The following is a 25,762-nucleotide window of genomic DNA, read 5'->3' on the forward strand; positions in this document are numbered from 1 at the left end:
AATACATAGTTCTATAATTACACAAATAGTTTTTAAAGGTAAAAAGAGCTGAGTTTCATTGTTGTCAAACATTTTGTGATCAAGAATGAATAACTGAGTGGATAAACACATACACAGACTATTAAGATGAGTAAAAAAATAATGAACAAAGTTTGTGTGTTTTCTATGTATGTATTCGTGTGTGTGTGTGTGTGTGTGTGTGTGTGTGTGTGTGTGTGTGTGTGTGTGTGTGTGTGTGTGTGTGTGTAGACAACATGGTGGCAGAGCTGGAGAGTTTCACAGGTTTGATCCAGAGGGTGACGGGTTACGTGCGGATCACACACTCGCACACTCTGAGCTCCCTGGCCTTCCTCCGCAGCCTCAGATACATCGATGGAGAAAACCTTCAGGACGAGTAGGACCACACACACACACACACACACACACACACACACACACACACACACACACACACACACACACACTGCATCAGAAGGAGTTGTCCACATTCCTGTCTCACCTCACCTCGACCATAAACAAACAATCACAATTTAATCCCGAAACTCACATTGGAGACTGAAGCTGGTGTATGGTCACACACTGACCTCACTTCTACTCTTGTCTTTTTCTAGATTTTCCCCTTGAATTGTAATTTACTTTAGTAAATACCGCTCGACAAATGTAAATTATTGTCTTCCACGAAAACAGTTTTTTATATTTGCAGTTACTATAAAAACAAACACAAGATCAAGCACAGCTAGTGTCATAGACGGGCAGCTAACAACACAGCTAAAGTCAGTTAACAACACAACTGAAGTCAGGGGGCTATATCAAATCAATGCTAGCTGCTGAGATAGCTGTGGCAGAAATTAAAGCTAAGTTTCTTGTTTTTTTCCTTTCGGGGTTTAATCCTACCTAAAACTGCTTCTGTAGTTTCTGCACTCTACTTTTGTAGGAGAGGATAATACTCAGCTCTATGGTCTAGTGATTCCCACATTGTGTTACGCTCACTCCTTGTGGCACATGAGGCTCCACCTGGTGGTGCGTAAGAGCCTTACAGGAAAGCCTAACAGTTGCACTCCAGCTGGCCTGAGTCTAGAAAATTGTCATTTAATTTAATTTTACTGCTGACAATTGTTGTTTCATATACACATCACATTACAGTGATGTGAAAATTACTTGTCAATCATTTAAACATTTTGAAAATTGTATTTTCTAATAGTTCGCGTGACGTGACTTGACGTCTGTCAAGATGGTTGATAGATGTGGAAATTTGGTTTGGTACATGATCGGAAAAGTCTGTGAACCTCTTCCATAGTCAATATTCTGGGCAAAATATTGATGTACTTCCTTTCTTGCTACACTCATAATGTGCAGAGGAAGCTTGTCTCCTTTTATTCTTAGTGTGCCTGTTGCTGGGAGTTGTCTCAGTAACCGAGCAGAGTAACTGTGCCGTGATAGCGCTGAAATGCGGAGCGTGAAGGTCATCACAGAATTGTAGGGAGGATGGCGAGAAAAGGAAAGTATGTTTTGACTGCGAGGGTGCAGACTGGATTATGTAGCACCAATTTACTTGTTTTGGGATAACTGTAATACCATCAGTGAAGTTTAAAATATTGTTTTTAACTGAGGAATACAAACAGCACCCCCACCCCCCTCCTTTTTTTTTTTTTTTTCCCTTTTATAACACCTTGAATGCCGCCTAACCTCAAACAGTCTCAGGAAAGGTTCTCTCAGGGTCACACAGAGGCCTTCACTCTGTCGTTCGTCTGTTTGTCTTTGAGTTCACAGGAATCTTTCTGTCCCAAGGCCCACATTACAGTCATTCCTTGATGTCTGGGTGTTACCCAGTGACTCATAAAACAAACTCCTCTTCAGCACAAAAAAAAATCTGCCCATGGTTAATCGGATTTGCCAGGTGATTTTTATCCTGCTGTCAAGCATTCCCTCTACAGTCTAACTGGGTCATTAAAACCTCCAGCTGAAAATAGAAACCTACTGAGAAGAGTCAAATAGCTACATTTTGTTCAATTAGCAGAGCTTCCCCTTATAGAAAGGGACAAGTGGGTATGTTGTGTAGTTTTCCATCACACACTGAAAAAAACAAACAAACAAAAAAAAAGGCTTTGTCTTTGGTGGGAAACTTAGATTTCAGCCTGGAATGAAACACTATACACACACTAATAGACAGACATACACTGTTATTCATTCATCTTCTCTTCCTTCTCCTCTCCAGCATGTATGCCTTCTCAGCGTTCGACAACCAGCAGCTCCAGTATCTGTGGGACTGGAAGCAGCACAACCTCACCATCAAAACAGGGAAGCTGTTCTTCAGAGCCAACCCGAAGCTCTGCAGGTCCGAGATCCGCAGCATGTGGGAGAAGACGGGCATCCAGGACCCTTTTGATGACAGCGATTTCCGCCACAACGGCGACAGAGCCAGCTGTAAGGGTCAAAATGAACTACAGTCCAAAAAACCACAAACATCTAAATTGCTATGGGCAGTTTATGTGCAGGAGTTCCTCTCGTTTACTTGCAGTTTGCAAACACCTCGTCTGAGCCTGTTGTTGTTCTGCACCCTATATCAGTATCTACTGCGCCCCTCTCAACAGGACTGATTGCCATTGTGACATAGTGAAGTGGTATATTTCTCCTCTGTTCTCCCTCCATAGGTGAAAGCACGATCCTCAAGTTTAAGTCCAACAGCACCAGCAGTACGAGGATCAAGCTGACGTGGGAGCGCTACCGGCCCCCCGACTACAGGGACCTCATCAGCTTTATCGTCTACTACAAGGAGGCGTAAGTTTCTGGGAATACCCGCGATTATTGGCAGAGTTTACTAAACAGAAATGGGATGTGACACTTGTTTAAAGGCAAACATATGCAGTCTGCTGGAACCTCACTATCACACTGATTAACAGGACTTTGAATCTACAGAGCAACAAATAAATCTAACTTATCAGTACTAGCCAAGTGCCCAACCAAATCTAGTGTGAATTTTAAAAAATGTTTGAAAAAAACTTGTGAAAGAAAATTAGTTCATGTTTTTCCATTCGCAAGTGTCGAATGAATCTTGGGAGTTGAGCTTATTGAAGAAGGTGGCAGAAGCGTGAGGGCGCCAAGAGATGATGTAATTAAAACAGTGTCAGACCTCAAAGAAACAGAAACAATGCAGAAAACATGATGGAGATGTTTCATGTATTAATGTGAGGAAGATTACAGTCTCCTCATCACTCCACCTCGATCTGAGATATTCACCTGCTGCCATTTTTCTTTTGCAGCAGGCTTATACGTAAACAGAAGAATCATACAGGTGTATATCAATTATGAATACATGAGACATGTAGATTTTTCCTTTTAAATGTAATCTCCTCACTTATAAATATGCTAATATACCTGTAGTTAACACAACCAAAAGTTTAAAGATTGATTATTAACTTCTGACACTACTTCTCTTCCTTCCAGGCCGTACCAGAACATCACTGAGTTCGAGGGCCAGGATGGCTGCGGCTCTAACAGCTGGACCATGGTGGATGTGGAGCTGAGGCCCGACAAGGACTCGGACCCCGGAGTGCTGCTGTCCAGCCTGAAGCCGTGGACGCAGTATGCCGTCTTCGTTAAAGCTATCACTCTCATGGTGGAGGACAAACACATGCCGGGCGCAAAGAGCAAGGTGGTCTACATCCGCACCAGCCCCTCAGGTAAGAGTGATTATTTCATCAGTCAAAGGAAATAAATGGTTTGATTGTTAGAATGACTGTGAGGTGCTGCTGAAAGTTTAATAAGGCTTCCAATATATAGCGAATAGTACTGTAAAGTATCTGTGTCTGATTTGATCCTACATAAGAGGCTGTGCTAGGAAGTTCAAAGGTCACTCCTTGATATAGTTGGAAAGAGATAGATCAGACATGACCAACAGTGTACAGTAATAGAAGAGGAATCCATAGTGTGGGATGATACCTGAAAAATATTTGTTTCACATAAGTGTTCTGCAGGTTGTCATTAATAAATATTAAGTTCTAAACACATTAATTAAAAACAAGCAGAATAGACACTTTAAGGCTATGTTCAGACTGCCAGCCCAAATCTGATATTTGTCAGATCCAGATTATATTCAGATTGATTTTCGGAAGTCTGAACAGCAAAAATCCACATGCAATGCGATTTTTGCAATCTGGATCCAAACCACATTCGGGGGGAGGCTTGAAATGCGATTCCAATCGGATTTCTGTAGATGCGTCTCATTTCTTGCGGTTTCTTGCGTCACTCGCATCGCAACGTCATTTTTAGAGACAGAGTGAGCAAAATCTATGTTAGCGCTCGCAGAAAGTTTCGATGTTCGTCTTGCAGAGGACACCAATAACAATACTCCACGGACTGAAGCCAAAACAAACTGTCGGCTGCCACTTCTGTGTTGAAAAGCCGTGTCACCAACGTAGCTGCGCGTACGTCGTTGCCACAGCAACCCATGCAGATAGGTTGGTGATGTCTGGACACACCAAATCTGATCTGCTCACTTGCAAATATCAGTGCAGACAGTCTGTCCCAAAGATCTGATTTGAGGGAAAAAAAATCTGATTTGAATGCAGTCTGAACAAAGCGTAACAGACAAGAATACGTCATGTTCAGTTAACGGTAGGTTAGTTTTTACTGAACAAGATGTACAAATAGCTCTGTACAAATTTGAAAAAAGGATGACTAATTTAGCCTAATTAAATAATCAGCTACAAGTATAAACCAGTCTAAATGAAATGTATCATCCCCAATGGCACACACAGTGCTGTCTGTTATCTGAATCAGATAACACTACTTGTTTTGCAGCAGACGTGGGACTATTTCTTGATGGCGGTATGATAGTATTTCTGCATCTAATCAAAACATACTGTAAGGACATGTAGAGGAATCCAGTTTATGATAAACACAGCTGCATCTCCAAGAGATGGAGAGAAAATTATTTACAAAAACTGCAATGTAATTGGATGAAATGGAAGACGGCTTTAAATACATCCAGCTGCAGTGTGAAGACATAGCAGTGCTGTGATGTCAGAGAAACACATCTGCACTGAAGAGTTTCTCAAACGTGTTTCTGTCTCTCCGTCTCAGCGCCCTCCATGCCTCAAGATGTGCGAGCGTACTCGAACTCGTCGACGCAGCTGGTGGTGCGCTGGTCGCCCCCCATCTCACCCAACGGGAACCAGACTTACTACCTGGTAAGATGGCAGCAGCAGGCTGAAGACCGAGAGCTGTATCAGCACAACTACTGCTCTAAAGGTATAAACACACACAAAAAACACCCACACCCACTATTACTGTAGGTGCATCCAGAGTACAGCTGTTCGGTAACGCATCCTTCCCTTCCTCCTCCAGAACTTAAGATCCCCATAAGGATTGCTGCCATAGGTGTGGGAGACCAAGAAGAGGACACCAAGCCCACTAAACCAGATCCCGACGGGGCAGATAAAGGCCCCTGCTGCCCCTGCCCCAAATCAGTGGAGGACCTGGAGGCCGAAGCTGCTGATGCCTCCTACCGAAAAGTCTTTGAAAACTTCCTGCACAACTCCATTTTTACACCGAGGTAATCTACCTGTCATCCGTGTTTCATCGAACAGCACAAGTGGGGTCTGACTGTGATGCTCTTTAACTTCATCTTTAACCCTTTTTGGCTAAACTGAAACTAAAATGTCCCAAGAAAACACTTTTTATGTGCTTTTATTGTAGAGATTAGTAACTTCTTCAGTCTTCAGTAGAATTATATGTAAAAAAAAAAAAGATTTAGATGTGATACAGTGATGATACTTTTATCCTTTATCCTTTTCTCTAAATCATGTTTTGGCTCCTGTCTGAGTTAAGCAGTTAGGCTGCTGCCTTGCAGACATCTGCATCATATTATCTCTCTCCCCACACACACGCACGCAGGCGCGCGCGCACACACACACACACACACACACACACACACACACACACACACACACACACACACACACACACACACACACACACACACCTCAGTCCAGTTGATGTTCATTAGTGCTCAGTATGTTTTGCAGCTGCAGAAGAGAGGGATGAATGTACTTCCAGAGATAAACATCAGGTGTTATCACTTGTCCTGTATTTTCCTGTCAGCCCACAGACTTTGACAGTGTGTGAACCACGTAGGCCACCTTGTACATCAGACCAGATCCCTGAACTCTGCTTACTCACATCAGGGTTTTTCCTACAATTACAAGACCGGAATGCAGTATTTAAGCTGTTTTGGGCACCACCTAAGAAAAATGATAAAAAATAATTGTGAAAAACTTTAAAAACACGTTAAGGTTTTTTGGGTGTTGTTTATTTATCACCTGCTTTTACACGGATATGGTAATAATTATGGTCAAAACTTATGTCAAAATGCTTATTTTAAATCAAAAAGCGTAAAGTGTAAATGGGGAAGTTCACCAACCTCCCATCAAGTTCATGCACCTAAGTCTTCCACAAATTTGGGGAAAACACTGCACTGATTAGAACTGTCTGGAAGGAGAACAATGCTCATTTTCTGTAAAGACAAATACAATTCAGGATAACACGTCTAAAGCAGCTCAAAGGTGTCCACACTAAAATTCAAGCTTTCAAATTCAAGCAAATAACATGCAATTTAATGCCCCTTCTTCAGGAACAGCTGGGTAATCTGTTGTTGCACTGTGGTTAAAGGTGGTAGCAGTGGGTTTGGTACATCACATATTCAAAAATATTGTATACTTTGCTTATGAAAGTTCACTTACTGCAAAAATCATTGGAGCTGATCAGTAATTCTGTTTTGAATACGTCGACCAAGCTGCATCCCAGCTGCTGAAAAGAAGGCCAAATGGCAATAAAACAAAATAAATCACTGAAAAACTCGAGGCTTACCAGAATAAGATTCCCAGTTACTCTGGGATCAACATGAAACTAAAAGGCTGCAGACAACAAACACATAGGCTTCAGTAAAAGATCTTCTCATGGCAGCATTTTAAAATCCTGCTTCAACAATATGAAGGATAGACATATCATATAGCCATATCTTGTGCTTAATGCCATTTTAATATTCACCATTTTCAGACTTATTGTTTCATACTCCATCAAACTTAAACTGTGCTTTCTCCTCCTCCATCTGTTCCACTCTCCAGGCCACCAGATCGTCGCCGCAGAGATCTTTTTGGTATCGCCAACTCCACGCACCCCCGTCGCCCCCGGCTGCACGCCAACAGCAGCACCGTGCCTCCCCTCCAGGCGGCCGGCAACAGCAGCGCCGGCGATCAGGAGCCAGCGGAGCGAGAGTTCGCGTTCATGGAGCAATCAGTGACGGAGCGCGAGCTGCAGATCTTCGGCCTGCAACCCTTCACCGTTTACCGCATCGACATTCACGCGTGCAATCGGCAGGTCCAACGCTGCAGCGCGGCAGAGTTCGTCTTCTCCAGAACCAAACCTGCAGGTTAGAGGAGAAACGATCTATTGACAAACACATGACAGTTTTGACGGGCACCGTAGGTGTGCTTTTCTGCTGAGACGCTAAAGGCACCAAGTGAATGCTGGGATTTACCAGCCACTGAAGCCAGTGGAAAATGTACTGCATACAAATGATTACTGTGGTAACCATGGTAACCTGTTCTACCTGCGGTTCTCCAGAAAAGGCTGACGACATCCCGGGTCCAGTGACCTGGGAGGGCCACGAGGACTGGGTGTTCCTGCGCTGGCCGGAGCCACGTCATCCCAACGGACTCATCCTCATGTATGAGATCAAGTTCAAACTGCCGACCGAGGTAGGACAGCATCTGTATATCTGCCCGCTGGCTCACTGAGCACCTGCTTGTTTTAATGAGGACGAGGAAGTTCAAGTTTATTAGGAATTGTTTGCAAGAAGTAGAGGTCATCCTCCCCTTTGTGAGAAGTTATTTCTTAAGGCTATCCACATCTGATTAATGTTACTCGATCCTTTCCCAGTCATTCAGCTGGATCAAAATCTAATATCCTCTTTTTGCATACCATACATATCTTTAGCATAATGCACTAATATAGTCAGTTTCTCCCTTTTTGTACGAGTTAAGTATCAAAATTATCCCCTCGCAATCTAGTTTTGCTCTTGATGAACACATTTTCACTTTTATATATTATATTCTTATATACGTTTTATATATTCCATTGTATCCATGAAGAATGCCTTCCTGTATACTGTTCATGGTATTTAAGTCTCCAACTCCAACAGTAGACTAAGTCTTCCACTAATGACTGAATGTAACATTTAAAGTGTCATCTAATGGTCTGAAGACAGAGTGAAGTAAATCCTGCCACACAATGTAATATGGAAACAGTACATGATTATTATAAATACAGAACAGACATTTTAGAAATGCCATAAAAACAAAGAAACTGCATTTGTTTGGTAGTAACGATTGGTCTCATAAGGATACATGGACCAATCAGTTCCCCCCACTGGCCAAACATGAGACTTATTATGATCAATCATCAGGGAGAAATGGGTCTGGCACTGTGAGCCCCGTCCTTTATTATTTATTGCACAGTACAAATTGAAAGCATCAGGCCCTCGGCTGTGTAAAACTCGGCCCATAATAAGCTCTTTTTGTCTGCGTGTTCGTGTGTGTGTGTGTGTGTGTGTGTGTGTGTGTGTGTGTGTGTGTGTGTGTGTGTGTTAGGCCGAGAAGCACGAGTGTGTATCTGGTCAAATGTACCAGACCCAGCATGGCGTTCGGCTGTCCAACCTCAGTCCAGGAAACTACTCGGTCAGAGTGAGGGCCACGTCACTGGCTGGCAACGGCTCCTGGACGCACGGTGTGGATGTCTATGTGGCTGAAAGTAAGACAAAAACTCTCGTTACACTTCAATGCTACTTTTTGTATCAGGACAGATTAATGAATTTAAGACAGACAAATAGACGGACAGACGGACTGACTGACACTTTATTGATAGCACAAGGGGAAATATTTGTAAATGTTAACAATGTGATTAATCAAAGTCTTCGACCCAACAGGATACGAAAATGTCCTCTACACTATGATCTTTGTTCCCATCGCCATCGTCATCCTCATCTGCCTTCTGAGTGCAATGCTGGTCGTCCTCAACAGGAAAAGGTGTGTACACAGCGATTATCTCATCAACTACAGATGTGTTGATATGTAATTGCACACTGCGAATAGGATGCAGAATATCATGTTGGAAAAACCGAGCAGCTTAGACCTTCAGAAAAACATTAAAAGTGTTTTAGGAAACACAAAAACAACCCTCAATCCTGCACTTTTCTTCCTTTTTCTTCTCTAAAGTAAACATGGGAACAACTTGCTGATGGCTGGTGCGGTCACATTAGGATCCACATTCACTCGCAAACCAAAGCAAATTACTTCTGCCACGTATAGTCCATAAATCTAAATAGTGAATAAAGCGAGAATTTTCTCAGTTATGTGATCGGCAGCCACTTCATTTTTTTAGTTGCCACAGTAAATTAGTAACTCCTGTCCTGCTGGAGTTGTCCTTTTAAGGACATCGATATCTTGAAATGCTCCAAGCACAGCAGGCGTCCAGACGGAAATATTTCAGTGTTGTATTTTGCCAATATTCTTTGGAAGCTAAAACTGCGATATTTATGATTATACACCAGAGATCCCAGAATGCATGTGGTGTGTGTGTGAGGACGGTATGTACAATGTCTGTAAACACTTTTGTTTTTGTTTTGGTTCAGGAACAGTGACCGGCTTGGGAACGGAGTCCTGTATGCGTCGGTCAACCCGGAGTACTTCAGTGCTGCAGAGAGTGAGTGTCGTCAAAATTGTAACCGTGTATGTCGGTGCAAAGCTCTGCATTAACGTAGAAATGTGTATTTTCTGTGCAGTGTATGTCCCAGATGAGTGGGAGGTGGCGCGGGAGAAGATCGCGCTGAGTCGTGAACTCGGCCAGGGGTCGTTTGGCATGGTGTACGAGGGACTGGCGAAGGGCGTTGTCAAAGACGAACCGGAGACACAAGTCGCCATCAAGACTGTGAACGAGTCGGCCAGCATGAGGGAGCGGATCGAGTTCCTCAATGAAGCATCCGTCATGAAGGAGTTCAACTGTCACCACGTGGTATGTAAAAAAACACGCAAACACACATTAAGATCATACAGAACAATCAATCATATTTATTACTCACTCATTATTCATTAATCAGTCAAGTGCGAACTCTAATTGGAGTAAAGGTCAATTCAGCAAGGTGTCCAGTGTGAGTCAGTTCTTGTGTTGTGATGTGTGTGTGTGTGTGTGTGTGTGTGTGTGTGTGTGTGTGTGTGTGTGTGTGTGTTTTGCAGGTTCGTCTCCTGGGAGTGGTCTCTCAGGGCCAACCCACGCTGGTCATCATGGAGCTGATGACACGAGGAGACCTGAAGAGTTACTTGCGCTCGCTGCGACCTAAAGAGGTAGTTCGATGTTGTCACTAAAGTGTCGAACATTTTATAGAACAAAAGATGTCATATTGAATCCATTGAACAAAAGATGTCATATTGAATCCATATTTAGTATCGTGCAAAAGTTTCAGGCACTCAAAGTAAAGTGAGGCTGCTTACAAAAATAATACTATGAACAGTTTTTATTAATCAAGTAAGTAGAGTCTGACCTTTACTTTTTTTCCATTGTAACTGCCTGCTTGCAGGTTGTTTGAAGCATTTGTCTTGTCAACTTGTCACAGTTCTTCTGTGGATTCAGACTGTCTCAGTCTCTTCTGTCTCTTCATGTAATCCCAGACTGACTCTATGATGTTGAATTGGGGGCTCTGTGGTGGTCTCACTATCTGTTGCAGTATGGGAGGTAGATGGGTAGATAAGTGAGGTAGGTGGAGAGATACATAGATTAATTGATGCATATATACATGGGTGGTAAATAGGTATAATAATAATACAAATCAATAGCAGATATGCAGAACAACAGTATACATCATAAAGATGAATAGAAATAATAAATGACTCCATTATCTCTGTTCTTTCTGACTCTGGCTGTATGTTTGGGGTCTATGTCACACTGCAGAATGAATCAGATGCCTTCCTGATGGTAGTGTCTGATTCATAAGCCATAAGTACCTGAAACCTTTGCACAGTGCTGAGTCTATTGGCATATTTAGGCAGGGCAAGATAAAAAACGTTCCCTTTTTGACGCCTTCCTCAGGGTCCTAATGCAGTTTACTGCCTCGTATCATCCTCTGTTGACCCCTGGCATCATAACATCACCTCCTGTAAAACATTCTCTCTGACAGTATCTCTGTGATTGACGTCTCCTCGTTAGCTCAGAGCATCACTGTGCTGAAGACACATCATCGGTAGCTGTAGCCTCTTGAGAAAGTACTCTACCTAACAAAGTAGTCCTTTTTGGAACTGCTTAATTTGTCACATTGTGGGAACTATTTTGTGAATGAAACTAACCCAGATTGGACCAAATCACTGAAACTTGTCTGAAACGAGCGCTAACCAAACATTGGGCAAGGAATATATTTATAATGCAGTAACAAAGCATATGCTGTATTGAAAATGGATGCAACATATTCCAGTCATCACAAACTGTGTGTCTGACAACTGATGTTCACCTCTTCCTCTTCGTGTCGAAGTCACTCTGTGTTGTCTGTGTGTCTGCAGCAGCAGTGGTCGAGCCTGTCTCTCCCTCCCCTGAAGAAGATGCTGCAGATGGCGGGGCAGATCGCCGACGGCATGGCTTACCTCAACGCCAACAAGTTTGTCCACCGAGACCTGGCAGCCAGGAACTGCATGGTGGCCGAGGACTTCACCGTTAAGATCGGAGGTACAGCAAGGGTCAGGGGTCACTGGCAGCTAAGAGGCGGATGGATGGATGGATCTGGGAACATGTTCGCTGGGTGCAAATGAAATCGCAGACCAATTAGGAAATTGTGAAATCATCTGGGCAACTTTCAGCCACAGTTCCAGAGCTGACTTGGCAACTAGTGGCTGTTTCCAGGTTTATTTCCTGTGTGACCCTCTCAGAGTTTGAAAACATCCAGAATATAATTGAGACCCTTATGGTTACAAAGCAGATTAAGAGCTGGCCATTTTTAAATGTCTCTGACACTGGTATGGGGTGATCGCTGAGGGATTACACTTAATGTAATCCTGTTTCTAGGGTTGTAATCTCAGTAGAGAGAGCCTTCCTGTGGAATATGGAGGAAAACAACAGAAAACAATGAGAGAAAGGACACTTTGATCCAGTATTTGGCTTGAAATGTATCTTCCTTTAGTTCAGCCGTTTAAAAACAATGAGAAGCATCTTCATCAAGTGCATTGAATGTTTCTATCATCATTGTCATTGCTTCACTTCCTCCCCGTGTGTGCCCGTGTGTCTGTCTTTGTGTGTCTGTGTGGGCAGATTTCGGCATGACCAGAGACATATACGAGACAGATTACTATCGCAAAGGTGGGAAAGGTTTGCTCCCCGTCCGCTGGATGTCACCCGAGTCTCTGAAGGACGGAGTCTTCACCACCACATCGGATGTCTGGTAAGCAGGCAGGCGCACGCACGCACGCACGCACGCACACACACACACACACACACACACACACACACACGCACACACACACACACAGTGGCGTCATACTCTGCTGCTGCTTCTAAAAAGCATGTTGAGATGATCATAATGTTGATTCTGCAGGTCGTTCGGGGTCGTATTGTGGGAGATTGCCACTCTGGCTGAGCAGCCCTACCAAGGTCTGTCCAACGAACAAGTCCTGCGCTTCGTGATGGAGGGAGGACTCCTGGAGAAACCACAGAACTGTCCTGACATGCTGTAAGACAACAACACACACACACATTCACACGTCCTGCTCTCATCTCCATGCCTGTCTGTTCACTGTGTTTCTCTCCACTCTGCTGCTTAATTATACGTGACTACAGAGTGAAGCAGCCTTCAGCCTGCGGTCACTGAGATCACTAAATTTCACTGCGCTGATTGCATTCACAGCCCGTCTGTATTTCACTGTGTTCTTCTTTGTAGTGTGTTCGTTCTTAATATGAAACAGCCCGAGTATAATTTCACATCAAAAGAGTTGTGAGCCTGTCAGATAAATTTGGCCACCAACAGGAAAACATTGAGGATGCATCAGATGCTGAAGTCATGAAAACGAATAATAGCAGTCATTAAAAATATTATTCATGAACACATATTTATAGAAACTCTTTGTGTTATGCTTATACATTAAAGTGTCATGTGGCCTAACTGGTGGGTGTGTAACTTTTAATAATATACAAAGTATCCACAGTTTGACATTTGGATAAATATACTGAGATGAGAAGACTGAAGCCACTCTTGTATTTGTACACCAGCTTTTTACTGCAGCTACAGCCGCTCAGTGTAGTTTAGCACAAAGACTGGAGACAGGAGGAAACAGCTCGAAACACAGCAAGATCCAGCTTCTCCCAGCGCCTCTAAAGCTCTCTAATCAACATGATATATGTTGTTTGTTTATTCTGCATGAAAACTAAAGTGTAAAAATCACATGTTACGACTAGGAGAGGCCTGCAGCTTTGGACAGAGCCAGGCCAGCTGTTTCCCTCTGTTTCTAGACTTTGTGCTAAGCTAAGCTGTTGGGTGCAGCTACATAGTTAGTGTACAAATGAGAGTATCGTCTATCCCCCAAATTATAAAGTATTTCAGTCTTTCATCTGAAATTAATGAATTTCTGTCAAAGGAAGCAGTTGCCACATGTGACGTGTGTCAGGTTTGATGCAGACGTTGGTGAAAGCAGCATCAGCTCTTTTGGGGGGGGGAAGGGGGGACATTTGGCAAAAGTAAACTCATGAGTATGCATGTTGTTGATGAAGACTGAGCTAACCTGTGCGTGTTTCTTTGTATGTGTGCGTGTAGATTCGAGCTGATGCGAATGTGTTGGCAGTACAATCCTAAGATGCGTCCAGCCTTCGTGGAGATCATCAGCAGCATAAAGGACGAGCTGGAGCCGTCGTTCAGAGAGGCCAGTTTCTTCTACAGCGCCGACAACAAGCCGGCCGACACCCCACAGCTCCACCTGGACAAGATGGACAACATGGACGACGTTCCCCTGGACCCGCCTTCTTCCACACAGCCGCAGCAAAACCCCGCCCCCCAACAGACCCCCCCTTCCCCGAGCTCAGAGGCCCCGCCCGCCCCATCGCTAGCCCCCAGCTCCCCTTCGTCTCCCTGCACGTCGAGCGCTGCCATGGACAAGCAGCCCTCCGGGCAGCAGGCGGCCAACGGGCTGCCAGGGGCGGGCCTCGCAGCGGGGTCAGGGCACGGGACGGGCGTCACGATGCGGCCGTCTCTGGATGAACTGCCGCCGTACGCGCACATGAACGGAGGACGCAAAAACGAACGCACCATGCCTCTCCCACAATCCTCCGCCTGCTGATCGGACAGACGCACCTGTCAGACTGCAAACCCTTCACCCGCTGCCCCACAGAAAGGATCTCAGCGGGAGGGATTATTTTATTTTTTTTCAATACAGCAAAGCAGTGTCCACCAACTGGGTGTGGCCAGCCAAGACTCACGGGAAGGTGGAGGAAACCGTCAATTAGTCCATGTTCTGCTGTATCTCCACATTTTTTTTCCCCATAGTATTCTAGTTTTGGTTTCTACCAGCTGGCTGTCAGATGTGGCACTGCCCCGGCTGCTGAGTGGGAAAATCTAAAAGAAAAAAAAAAAGAAAGAAAAAAAAAATGAGTAAAAGAAAGTTAAAAAGAAACTAAAAATCATTTGAGGGAGCTCTTTCTCTCTCTCTCTTTATGGCTGAACTTATTTTATAAATCGTTGTTTGTTACTTTTTTATATGTATTTCCCAAATGGGAAAACACAATGTGTAGGCCTTTATAAACGACCGGCGTTTTGTTCGCTTTTGAACGGGCATTATGGTGAAAAAGTTAAGCATATCTAATGAAGAAGCACTTCAGAGGGGTCAGCGTCTCCCGTCGGTCGTTCAGTAGTCCGGTTGCTCTGCAGGCTGGGTGTCAGCGTAATGCCGGGTCAACAGCCAATCCGCTGAAACAAACAACCAGAGGGAGAAAAAGGTCAACTCTGCCAAATTCATTGCCAAAATTGTAGTTTGTCGGATTCTCTCCTCTGCAGTCTTGCCCTGTAGTTTTCCAAAATATTGAAAACAGAAGCCAAAAAAAAAAGCAGTTTGATCGGGGATATTAAATTCCCTCTAGAGTCCCACACGACTCTTTTGCTGTTTGATAGCTGCAGTTATTACGCTGCTCTGTCAAACTGACGCCGTAGACTTTGGCCCCATCAGTTTGTCTGAAATCGAGCCACATATTCTCACAAAGTGCTGTTCCCTTACGGTTAAACCGCCAAATACAGTCAATAAAAAAAAACTAAAAAACAAAACGAAACAGAGGACTGCGGAGGAAAGAGCGTAAAGAGGAAAACAAATATGAACACAAGATCTCTAACGTCTCAGTCGGAGTTCTCTCCGAGGTGTCCTTGTTATTGTATACAAACAGGTATTTTTTTAGACTAATCATTAGTCTCCAACATTTCCAACATGTCTACGTGGGCAGAGCATTTATGTACACACCAGTTGTTTGTGTCACTTTTCTAACTTTTCTACAGTTGGAGACATTCAACATGTACAGAAAGAAGCTGCTATTCCTTATTTCTCTTGTGGTTGTAATATAGTCAATATCTATATATTGAAAAGAGAAAAAAAAATCTCCTTCAGGTTGGATCTACGAACGTTTCCACTACAGTCCATTTTTTTTAATGCTTGTAATTGTGTAAAATGTATCTGAGCTGGTTTCGTTTCTGTGTTTGCGTAAAAAGGTACGACAATTTGCCTTGTGTTTTGAACCCCCCCCCCCCCTCCTCCCTCCCGTCTGACTGGAAGACAGCGATGGTGACGATGACCATCGATGTTCTCGGGTCCTGTCGGGACGCTTCGACATCTTTCCTCTAGGGTTTTGGACTAGACGGCTTCGACCCATCATCGCGCCCAGAGGCCGGGCGTCCCAACTAAATCTCAGGTCAAAGAGAAAAGTTAAATCCTTTTCTTCTTTCTTTTGTTTTTTTTTCTCTTTAGTTTTTGTGCCGTCATACCCAGAGACATCCAGCCTGGTGTGTGTGTGTTAAATCTTCATCTCATTCTTCGTCCCTCAGACTCTGTCATTGTGTATGTTTTTTTACCATCATTACTCGGAGCAGCGTTGGTGACAGCAGTCTGAAACCAGAGGAGGTCTCGGTCAGTTCTTGGTTGACTGTATGGAGCCCCGATCCTGTCAAAATGTAGACGTCACGCATTTCTAAATATTACTGAGTACGGTGATAAAGAGTATTGTTAGTTTAAATGGAGAATAAAAGAAAATATAAAGCTTTATACATTTCCTATAACTTCCCAGGAGTTGGTATTAAAAAAAAAAAAAAAAAAAAAAAAAAAAAGCTTTATATTTTTTCCTGAAAATAAATTAAAATGTAATTTATTTTTCTCTTCTACTTCTGTTCATTTTCGTTTTTCAACTTCTCATTTGATCATTTTTTTGGGGGGGTTTGTTGCACACATTTATTTATCTGTTCTCTATATATCATATATTTGTTTGTAGCCTTTTAGCTATCCACCTAGCTAAAGTAAGCTCACGCTTTTCATAAAATGACACCAGTGCATAATATTAAAGGTTCATACCCCGTACTGCATTATCTGTTGTAGCAGCAGTTACCTGCGTTAGTTCAAGAGCATACTTGTAACTGTTGCGAATATAAATCAGCCAGAAAGACAATGCTAACAAGGTTTGCTAACTAATACTACTTGGAACTTTGTATTTTGTTTTGTTTATTATGAGAAAAGAGACATTAAATGAAAAGAGACCTTAAATGAAAAGAGACCTTAAATGAAAAGAGACCTTAAATGAAAAGAGACCTTAAATGAAAAGAGACATTAAATGAAAAGAGACCTTAAATGAAAAGAGACCTTAAATGAAAAGAGACATTAAATGAAAAGAGACATTAAATGAAAAGAGACCTTAAATGAAAAGAGACATTAAATGAAAAGAGACCTTAAATGAAAAGAGACCTTAAATGAAAAGAGACCTTAAATGAAAAGAGACCTTAAATGACACGTTGCTGCAAGATGTCAAAGATAACAAAACTTATTTTGGTCCCAAAACTTGGATGAAGACAAAAGTCATGTAACATGTATATGAAGATAAATATAATGTTAATATCATGATGTTTGTGAACTTCCAAGTTGTGTTAGCTGGCTGTATTGTTTTAAGCATTAGCTGCTATTAGAAAGGTTTATACATACATACACAAAAATTCACACCACATGTATGTGGATTAGAACTATTATGTTCACCGGCTGGTATATTTAAAACATGAAAGTGAGCAGTGGCTAAGTAGCAGATAAACATTTAAATGTGTGCCAAAACCAAAAAATGTTGTTGAAAAAAAAATGTGTAAAGCTTTTGGTTTGCTTTATATTTGATCTATTTAGCTCACAGTTTTATGACGTGAACTCAGTTTTATTTTTGACTTCTCTGATCGCATTTTGTCAGTTTTGTGGCTCCATGTGATTGTGCTGTGTAATAACACTCGGTTCAAGGCAGGAAAAAAGTAAATGCAAAATAGAATTTATTTCATGTAGCAGAGCCTGAGCATCTTATTTTCCTGAAGGAGAGTTAAAAACAAACAAAAAAAAAAAAACACCTTCCTGTTGGATAATTTCACTTTCTTTAATCAACTTCTCTTGAATCACGGGTGGTTTTCTGAATGCTGCTGGAGTAACCCACACTATTTATCTTTTTTTTTTTTTTCAACACATTAACACGTGTTTGTGGAAGAATGCTGAAGGTAAATTGGGATGAGAAATATGTGGAATTATCCTACGGCTTTGAGAGTTTTTCTTTTACACGCTACAAGAGCATTAAAATGTCACCAGGATTGATTTGAGAGTACGAAATATCAACACGAGAACTAACGTGAACTGTGTTGAACGTGTGAGCATCACACAGACGGCTTTATCGAGGTTTACTGAGGAGACACGTCAGATCAGAAAATGAAGTGTGATCAGAGGAACACATGGAAAACATTTTAAAGGCTCATTCATCTCAAAAAGTGACATTTGGATTTCCTTCTCAAATATTTCTGTTATTTATGTTCATTTTTTTTGTGTGAAGTGTAAATCACTGTAGAAATCCTCCCCACATGTTTTCTTTTTCCCTCCTCTTGATATTTTGAAGTTCTTTTCCTATTTTGGGGGACGGTTTTGTAATTTTTCCTTCAACCATCCATCTACCTCACTTTTCTTTTTGTCTTTCTTTTTTTCAGTCTATTTACGTGTACAGAACAACAAAACATCTCATCTCTGTTGTTGTGCGGCTGTAATGATGATCTCACTGAGTGCTGTTAACATGGTCAAACTCAAACCACAAACCAAACCATCCTGGGGGGAGGAGGGGGAGGAGGGGGGGGGGGGTGTCACTGTCATTACAAATGATTGAAGATGACGATCATACATCCGGACTCTTATTAGATTATGCCGCTGCTGAAGTTTGGACCATACAAGTCTGACAATGTTTGACTTTTATGTTTTTTTTCTTGGAGTGCTGCCGACTGGAAGGCTGGTTTATTTCACAGATGCTCTGCTGTGAGGAGGAGGAGGAGGAGGAGGAGCTGGTAGGGACATGGAAGAAGGGAGGAAGAGCAGTCCTCTCTCCTCCTTCTGTTGCTGTGTACTGCACACGCCTCAGTATTTTAGGGTTATTAACCAGCTTTTTGAAGAACAAAAGCATCCCTCCCCTCTTTTAGTCCCCAGGTAGCCAGAAAATGACATTTCCCCATGTATTCTTTGTACAATAGTAACAACAAGTAAACATGTTATTTTTATGTAAATGTAAAAGACTACAATGTGATAATAATATAGACAAATAGACCTGATAATAAAACTATACATCTTGTTCCACTTTGTTACAAACTAAGTGTAGGCACATGTAATTTCTGGCTGCCGTCTTTGATCAGAGTAAAGACGACTCAGTGGGGTTTTAAAAGAAAAGAAAAACTGGAAACGTAGCTGCGACTTAAGACCTCATGGAAGAACATGAGAGGATGCTGCCATTCAGAGAAAGAAAGTATGGCCCTTTAAAATCCAGATGATATATATGTGGTTTTGATAAGTGACTGCACCGTGCCGTCTCTAAGCAGGAAACATACTGAACTTGTCAGACCATCAGTCTTTTTGTTCTGGTTTAGGCAGAATTTTTTTTTTTTTTTTTTTATTGTATCTTGTTTAATCCGTGACCCCTCACAGCCTTTTATTACATGTCCAGGCCATAATGGGACTTCTGTCGGTCACATGTGCCTGCTAGAAAAGACAGCGCCGTTTCTAACGATCAGTGCTTCTAGTTGTGGACAATTTATGTTTTCAAATCAGTTTCTTTGGTCAATACGTGCTGCTTTAAATATTTGGTGTCAAGGCATCTTGATGAGTGAAGCCATGTGGTTTTGTTTGATTGTTCAAAGACACATGTGACCTCGGAGACAGATTATGATCTGAACTATACTATTCTTCCTCTTCCTGTGTTAGTTGACAGAATACTCGGGAGGTTGTTTTTTTTTTCTTTCGTTTTCCTTTGGCGCTGTTCCTTGTGCCTAGACCTGTTGCCATGGGGATCATAATCGTAGTAAAAAGCTTCCTAACGGTTCTGTCTTTTTTGTGAATCTTCGTCCTGTCCAAACGAGGCAGTCACTTCGGTAATTTCAGGCTGGGAGTCTCAGTGATCCGGGTCCTTCCACCCAGTCCAACCACAGCACGTTAATCAGAACCGGGGGGTCAGGGTGGGGTATTTTGGTGTTTGTGGTCTGATTTTTGCCTCATTTTTACCACTGGAACACCTCCCAGAGCCGACATAAAATCAAACAAATTCTCTGTTTCTTTTTTTCTTTAATTTCTCGTTACGTTGATGGTCAATTTGTTACTTATATTTTGATGTGTGTAAATTATTCATAGCCTTCCAACTCTTGCGTTTCTCTTGAAATGATCTGTTAGACTGAGGTTTCATTTTGGTTTTTCTTTTGTACATGCTGTTGTAAGAAGTTTTCCTGTTATCAATATATTCTGAGTACTGGGAAAAATTATTGGCTGAAGGAAAAGAGAATGTCTGCTTCTCTGATTCTTTTTTTTTTTCTACATGAGATTTAAGATGAATAAAAATGTATGCAAACTGTTTCACTGATTGTCTTTGTTGAGAAGTGAGTATCATTTGTGCCATATTTGAACAATTCCTTGTATTAGGAAGGAAAAGGTCAGCAGATGATTTATTATTTATTGGAAAATGTATTTTTCAAATGGGAATATATTTTGTATTTAAACCAGGCAAATTACATTCTAAGTCCGGTTAATATAATGGAGCTTAAAGGCTAATATTTGTCTGTGAAATGTTTCGGCAGCTCTGAATTAAAACCCTCCAGTAAAACCATCTGCAGGTGCCTTACCGAAAGTATGACGGTCGTATATGATGCGGTTTACCGACAGGACGGCAGGTGGCAGCATAACAGCGGCGGTGTCCTGTCTGCCGCGAATTCAGAAAGAGAAGAAGAAGCTTTTGGCCAGAATGACGTCGTGACGTCTGACGTTGTTTACGACCGACGAGTGTTGCTGCCGAGCAACCTCTAACCCTCCGCTGCGACTTCTGTTTTCTTCAAGCATACGTGTTGGTGTTAGGCAGGTAGTCGGTGTGTTTGGGAATCATGTCGAGGTTAAAATGGTCCTGCACGGCCAAGGTAAGGAACCGCGTCGTTCGTAACAAATGAGCTACCGTGCTAATGTGCTAAACAACAACAACAACAACAACACTGACGAGCTCGTAAAATGAAGTTTGTCGGCACCACGTGATGCTGCGGGCTGCAGGTGTGTCGCGTCTGTAACACGGCAGCTTCCCTGTACTAGTCCTCATTGACGATGATGAGGATGAGGATGATGATGTAACCACTGCTGTCTGCTCACCTGTGAATCTCTTTCAGGAAGCTGTCGTGCCAAACAGGAAGGACGCGTCGCCGAGTCTCCTCCAGCAGGGTCCACGAGAGGTCTCCTCATTGATGGCCGCTGAACTTCACCAGACCATATTTATGGCCAAGCAGGAGCGCCACAAAAACCTGTTTCTGAACTACAAGAACCTGAACATGTTCCCCGTGGAGCTGCTGAAAGATGAAGGCCTGCAGTTTCTGGAGAGGCTGTACATGAAGAGGAACTCGCTCACCACGCTGGTACCCACACCCTGCATGCTGACCCCTCAAACTCTTACTTGTCCAGTTTATTGTTGTCTTGAGTAATCAGAAACGCCTGACAAAGCGTGATTTAAGACCTTTTTTTTTTTTTTTTTTTTTTTTTTTTTTTTTTTACACGATAGAAGTTTCTGTTCGTCCTTCTGTAGAAGCAACAGCAAATTTCACAAGTTTATTTCCTGAGGTTACTGATTATTATTTCTGCTGCTTTCACTTTGTCTTTACCAGCCTGATAATCTTGCTCAGAAACTCCCAAATCTAATTGAACTGTAAGTACCCTGTATCCTGCTACACTGTGTGTTTTCTATAAATAATCCTAATAAGTGCTGTTTGAAGTGAGAGAGTTGCCACGTGTCCTGTTGTGTACTTATTATTATTATTATTATGAGCTGGTATAATAGGAAACGTGGCTGATAAAGTTTACCAAACAAGTTTATGCAAACACTGAATAAGGATCTATATGTCTGGATGTGTTGTTCTAACGGCTGGCACCAGAGCGTCACATGAATATTACAGGCCTGACACTGTTTTGGACCTTTAACCAAAGAGTTTTCAAATAGTTTGAATAACAGTCTTTTTTTTCCATGTATTTATTTTTCCTGTTAAGGTATTTGCACTCAAACAACATTGTCCTTATTCCTGAAGGTGAGTCCTCCGTTGTGTCATAACGTTGTGCTACTGTAAGCCATATTTAGTTTGTTCAAACATAAAGAGGGCGTCTGGTTTGATTCCCCAGCTATTGGAAACCTGGCGAGGCTGCAGTCGTTGGACCTGAGCAACAACGCACTCCAGCTCCTCTGTCCGGAGATCGGCCGACTGCGGTCTCTACGGCACCTGAGACTGTCCAACAACCAGCTGAAATGTCTTCCTCCAGGTGAAACGCAACAGCCGTCTGTCTTGTTTTCATTCTTCTTCAGGTTATTTTGTGTCTCGAGTTTAAACACACTTCACCTCTTAAAGTACACGAGCGCATCAAAACCTGAGTGCAATAAAAGGTCGGAGTTCTTCCAGCAGAAAAGTAAGGTAGAACAAGACATGTCAACATAAACAGTCCCTCACAGATCACATGCATCGCTCTCTACCTGATAACAGATTTATACTTCAATGTACTGCACAATAAGAAGCTGAGTTTGTCATGTTTGCCAGTTACTGTTAGGAGACAATACCAACAGAATTGAGTTGTCAGTATTTTGCTCACCAGCAGAGGGCACCAGAGCTTCTCAACTAAACTGAAAAGTCCGTCAACAACACATAGAGGCAGGAAACCAGAACAACTGTCACAACTACAGCTGAAATTCAGATGATTTTGTTTTATTTCATATTATTCTTGAGGATTAACAAACACAAATATTGTCCTACCTCACATTTGAATGTTGAATCACATTTTGCAATCTTCACCCTCCGCAGTAAATAATTTAAAAGCATTGCTGCCATGTCAGCATTTGTTGCGTCCTCACCAGTCACACTCTCAGTCAGAGAGCTTGTAGCTGACTGAAGGTCTGTTTCATTTTCTTATTTTTTGTCGTGATGTGGCAGCATGTTTCACAGCCTTAAAGCCCAGTTTAGTTCCTTCTTCTTCACCATAAGTCGGTGTCTGAGAAGTCAGAAAGGTAAAAATGACAATGGCTAAATTTTAAGCGGTACCTTCTGTTTTCTAGACTTTTTGTAAATGGCTTTTGTCATGAAAAATAATTAACTGTAAATCAAAAGATTCATTCAACCAGAACTGTGTTACTTTGTTCTATTTGGTTCTGTTTTGTCTGAGGTTTGTTTCTGAAATTGACTCCTTCAATCCCTCTCTTACGTCTGTCTGACACCCGCAGAGATCGGAGACCTGCAGGACCTGGAAACTCTGGACGTGTCAATGAACCAGCTGATGTCTCTGCCCGCTCGGCTGCACCGCTGCGTCTCCCTGCAGAATCTGACAGTGGACCACAACCTCCTGAGCCACGTTCCCCGGCAGCTCTGCTGGCTCCACCGCCTCAACCAGCTCTCCATGGCCGCTAACCGGCTCACCTTCCTGCCGCTCGGTCAGTATATTCCCTTCTCTGTGAGTTGCCATGGTGATGTAGCCAGCGAGGCAGCGTTCATATCTGTGTGTGTTTCAGATCTGGGCCGATCACGGGAGCTGCAGTTTGTGTTTGTGGACAACAACGCGGACCTGAAGGGCCTCCCCTCCTACTTGTACAACAAGGTCATCGGCTGCAGCGGGTAATACGCCTCATCAAACTGCTCACCGCATGAAGTTTAGTGAACAGCAGTATGATTTAGAAGACTATAAAATAAGAAGAGAAGGAGTGTAGTTACATAATGTGTTCTTGGTGTTGTGCCCCAACGAGGGGTGGCCGAGACACGAAATGGAATAAAAGTTCTCCTTCGTGGTGCGGGCAGCCACAAAGACAGCCTGCTGAATATGTTGATAGTCAAGAAAACTTCTTTACAAAAAATAAACCTCCCTAACTAACATAAAGAGGAGAAAACAATGTCAACACAGAGTGGCAGCTCAGTCATGTTACCTCCAGATGGACAATAGCTCAAGCAAAGCAAAGTCTTTATGTATTATTCATCTTAAATATATAATGCATTTGTGTTAAACACCCTGAAAATGAAGCTGAAAGTCCACACTTCAATCACATCTGTATTGCTACACTACAAATCCATTGAAGTGGTGAACAGAGGCAGAGTAAAAAGTGTGTCGCTGTTCAGATACTTACAGAACGATAGATGTGGCTGGTTGGTAGAGGAGGGAGATGAATTTTGCCCCACACACAGTGGTGACCTCCCACTAACTCCTGACGTAGTGAGCCATCATCTGACACGAACCAATCACCCGCAGGAGCCGGGACACAGCACACCTGCACACAGCCTCACCTGACGCACATCGTACATTAAAGAAAACAGCGGCTGAATCATGTGTCTGTTGCTCCCCCGTAGGTGTGGTCTATCCTCTCGAGCGATGGAGGGTGAGCTGGGTGAGCAGCTGGGCGAGGTCCTGGTGGGGCTGCCGGCTGAGGTGAAGGTGGTGGGCTCGGAGGCGGACAACGTGGTTCCGCTGGAGGAGCTCGCTATGAGGACGCTGCACCGCATGTACCGCCACCGGCCCGCAGGTGAGGAGACGGTGCTCACATTTTACTTTGAAAACACCTGCCGCATCACAGGAAGTGGGAAAAGTTGAGAATCAAATCACTGAAAATCTTCTTCTACGTAGTTTTACAATTCCTTCCTGTTTGCAGACCTGAACGTGCTGCCTCCGATCGCCCTCCCAAAGAGCCTGCTGGACCTGCTGCAGTTCCCCCTGGGTCACTGTCACCGGTGCAGCCAAGTCATGTTCACCATCATCTACCCCAAACTCTTCCCCCTCCGGGACACCGCCCTGGCAGGAGTGCACCGCAGGTCAGAACAAACACACCGCCTGTTCGTGTCCTCCTAAATGTCCTTAGATTAAAACGCACGCTCATATTCCCGTTCTCTCTGACACCTCCACCTTTTCTTCCGTCAGGACGACTGTGAGTTTCGTGGCCTATTGCTGCTCCAGTCGCTGCCTTCGGCCCTTTGACCTCCAGGGGTGACGTGCTCTCCCTCCGCCTGTCCGCCTCCACTCAGAGCTGTTGATTGGTTCCCAGAAGGTGGCAGATAAACGTCCCGTCATCTGGCAGCGAACAGTGGAACTCGAAGGCCCGTGTGCAGGAGCTCAGGGCTTGATGACATTAAAAAGGACCGCAGATGTTTGGTCAGATGATGACGGACACACAGACTTAAACCACACATGATGTCCTGAAGTCCAACCAACTGGGAGCGTTGGATCCCTGTGTGTGTGGTGGGGCTCAACATAATAACGGTTACATGCTCGTTCAACTAGATCTGTCGGTAATAACAGTATTAGACCCACGGTAACGACAAACTTTCTACTAATGGGCACTTTTGAAGAAGAAACACGGATTTTTGTGAAACGAGTGATTTTTCTCACCGAGGTGATTTTGCAGCCGACGCGTCCCCTTGATTGCGGAGTCATCTTTGAGGGTATTAACATTTGTAGTGTGTTTTGTTTTACTGATTACTGAAGAACATACGAAGGCTTGTAATTTAAAAGAACGTGCATCTCCTTGGTACGTGTGGTGTTCAGCAGTAGGTGCATTAATCCTCCAACAGAAGCCAGAAACTCAAGTCTGATACAACAGCACATTCAGTAAACGCTTGAAACGGAAAAGCTCCATTTGCAGCAACATAGATGTAAACACAAACACACAGCGTGAGGTCAAATTCACTGTCATAAGTACTTACATTTTTCTAAGAGCAAAGATTCGCTGAATAAAATGAGTCAAGGATCCGTCTTCATAGATTTGTTCAACAGCTAACATGGTTTGTTTAGAGTTCACGTTGTCGGTCGTGTTGTAGGAGCAACGTTTCGTATGTTAACATTAAATCTAGAAACACCGTCTCGTAGGTGTACGACTCCTCCAATCAGTCAAGTTGCAGTTCATGTTAAGACTCATAATATACGGAGCGACGACTTAATTCTTGAAGGGATTCGGCCAATGAATC

The 25,762-nt window shown here is 43.0% G+C and overlaps 2 protein-coding genes across 3 annotated transcripts in view; both read left to right on the plus strand.

Annotated features, from left to right (window-relative positions):
* LOC138213361 (insulin-like growth factor 1 receptor) overlaps nucleotides 1-20,165 on the plus strand; it is a 51,636-nt gene extending 31,471 nt beyond the window's left edge. Inside the window, exons 5-21 of the mRNA XM_069174416.1 lie at nucleotides 250-394; nucleotides 2,216-2,424; nucleotides 2,652-2,778; nucleotides 3,445-3,680; nucleotides 5,083-5,250; nucleotides 5,347-5,554; nucleotides 7,125-7,429; nucleotides 7,624-7,757; nucleotides 8,649-8,808; nucleotides 8,984-9,083; nucleotides 9,689-9,759; nucleotides 9,839-10,068; nucleotides 10,290-10,397; nucleotides 11,604-11,766; nucleotides 12,346-12,475; nucleotides 12,629-12,763; nucleotides 13,841-20,165. Coding sequence (XP_069030517.1) covers nucleotides 250-394; nucleotides 2,216-2,424; nucleotides 2,652-2,778; nucleotides 3,445-3,680; nucleotides 5,083-5,250; nucleotides 5,347-5,554; nucleotides 7,125-7,429; nucleotides 7,624-7,757; nucleotides 8,649-8,808; nucleotides 8,984-9,083; nucleotides 9,689-9,759; nucleotides 9,839-10,068; nucleotides 10,290-10,397; nucleotides 11,604-11,766; nucleotides 12,346-12,475; nucleotides 12,629-12,763; nucleotides 13,841-14,360 — 3,149 coding nt within the window. The 3' untranslated portion in view covers nucleotides 14,361-20,165. The remainder of the gene's footprint in view (nucleotides 1-249; nucleotides 395-2,215; nucleotides 2,425-2,651; nucleotides 2,779-3,444; nucleotides 3,681-5,082; nucleotides 5,251-5,346; nucleotides 5,555-7,124; nucleotides 7,430-7,623; nucleotides 7,758-8,648; nucleotides 8,809-8,983; nucleotides 9,084-9,688; nucleotides 9,760-9,838; nucleotides 10,069-10,289; nucleotides 10,398-11,603; nucleotides 11,767-12,345; nucleotides 12,476-12,628; nucleotides 12,764-13,840) is intronic.
* A 395-nt stretch (nucleotides 20,166-20,560) lies between these two features.
* Nucleotides 20,561-25,557, plus strand: lrrc28 (leucine rich repeat containing 28). 2 transcript variants are annotated; one of them, XM_069174195.1, is made up of 10 exons: nucleotides 20,561-20,719; nucleotides 20,960-21,202; nucleotides 21,449-21,489; nucleotides 21,828-21,865; nucleotides 21,957-22,094; nucleotides 23,044-23,250; nucleotides 23,329-23,431; nucleotides 24,155-24,327; nucleotides 24,454-24,613; nucleotides 24,720-25,557. In XM_069174195.1, the coding sequence occupies exons 1-10, from the start codon at nucleotides 20,687-20,689 to the stop codon at nucleotides 24,787-24,789; spliced, it is 1,206 nt and encodes a 401-aa protein (XP_069030296.1). In that variant the 5' UTR covers nucleotides 20,561-20,686; the 3' UTR covers nucleotides 24,790-25,557. The 2 variants fall into 2 exon arrangements, with proteins under 2 accessions (XP_069030296.1, XP_069030297.1); XM_069174196.1 differs by lacking the exon at nucleotides 20,561-20,719 and adding an exon at nucleotides 20,729-20,846.
* The last annotated feature ends 205 nt before the right edge of the window (nucleotides 25,558-25,762 follow it).

Source organism: Embiotoca jacksoni, unplaced genomic scaffold, assembly GCF_022577435.1.
Source record: "Embiotoca jacksoni isolate LCO1_2020_lvr unplaced genomic scaffold, fEmbJac1.0.p SCAF_6, whole genome shotgun sequence".
Lineage (NCBI taxonomy): Eukaryota > Metazoa > Chordata > Actinopteri > Embiotocidae > Embiotoca > Embiotoca jacksoni.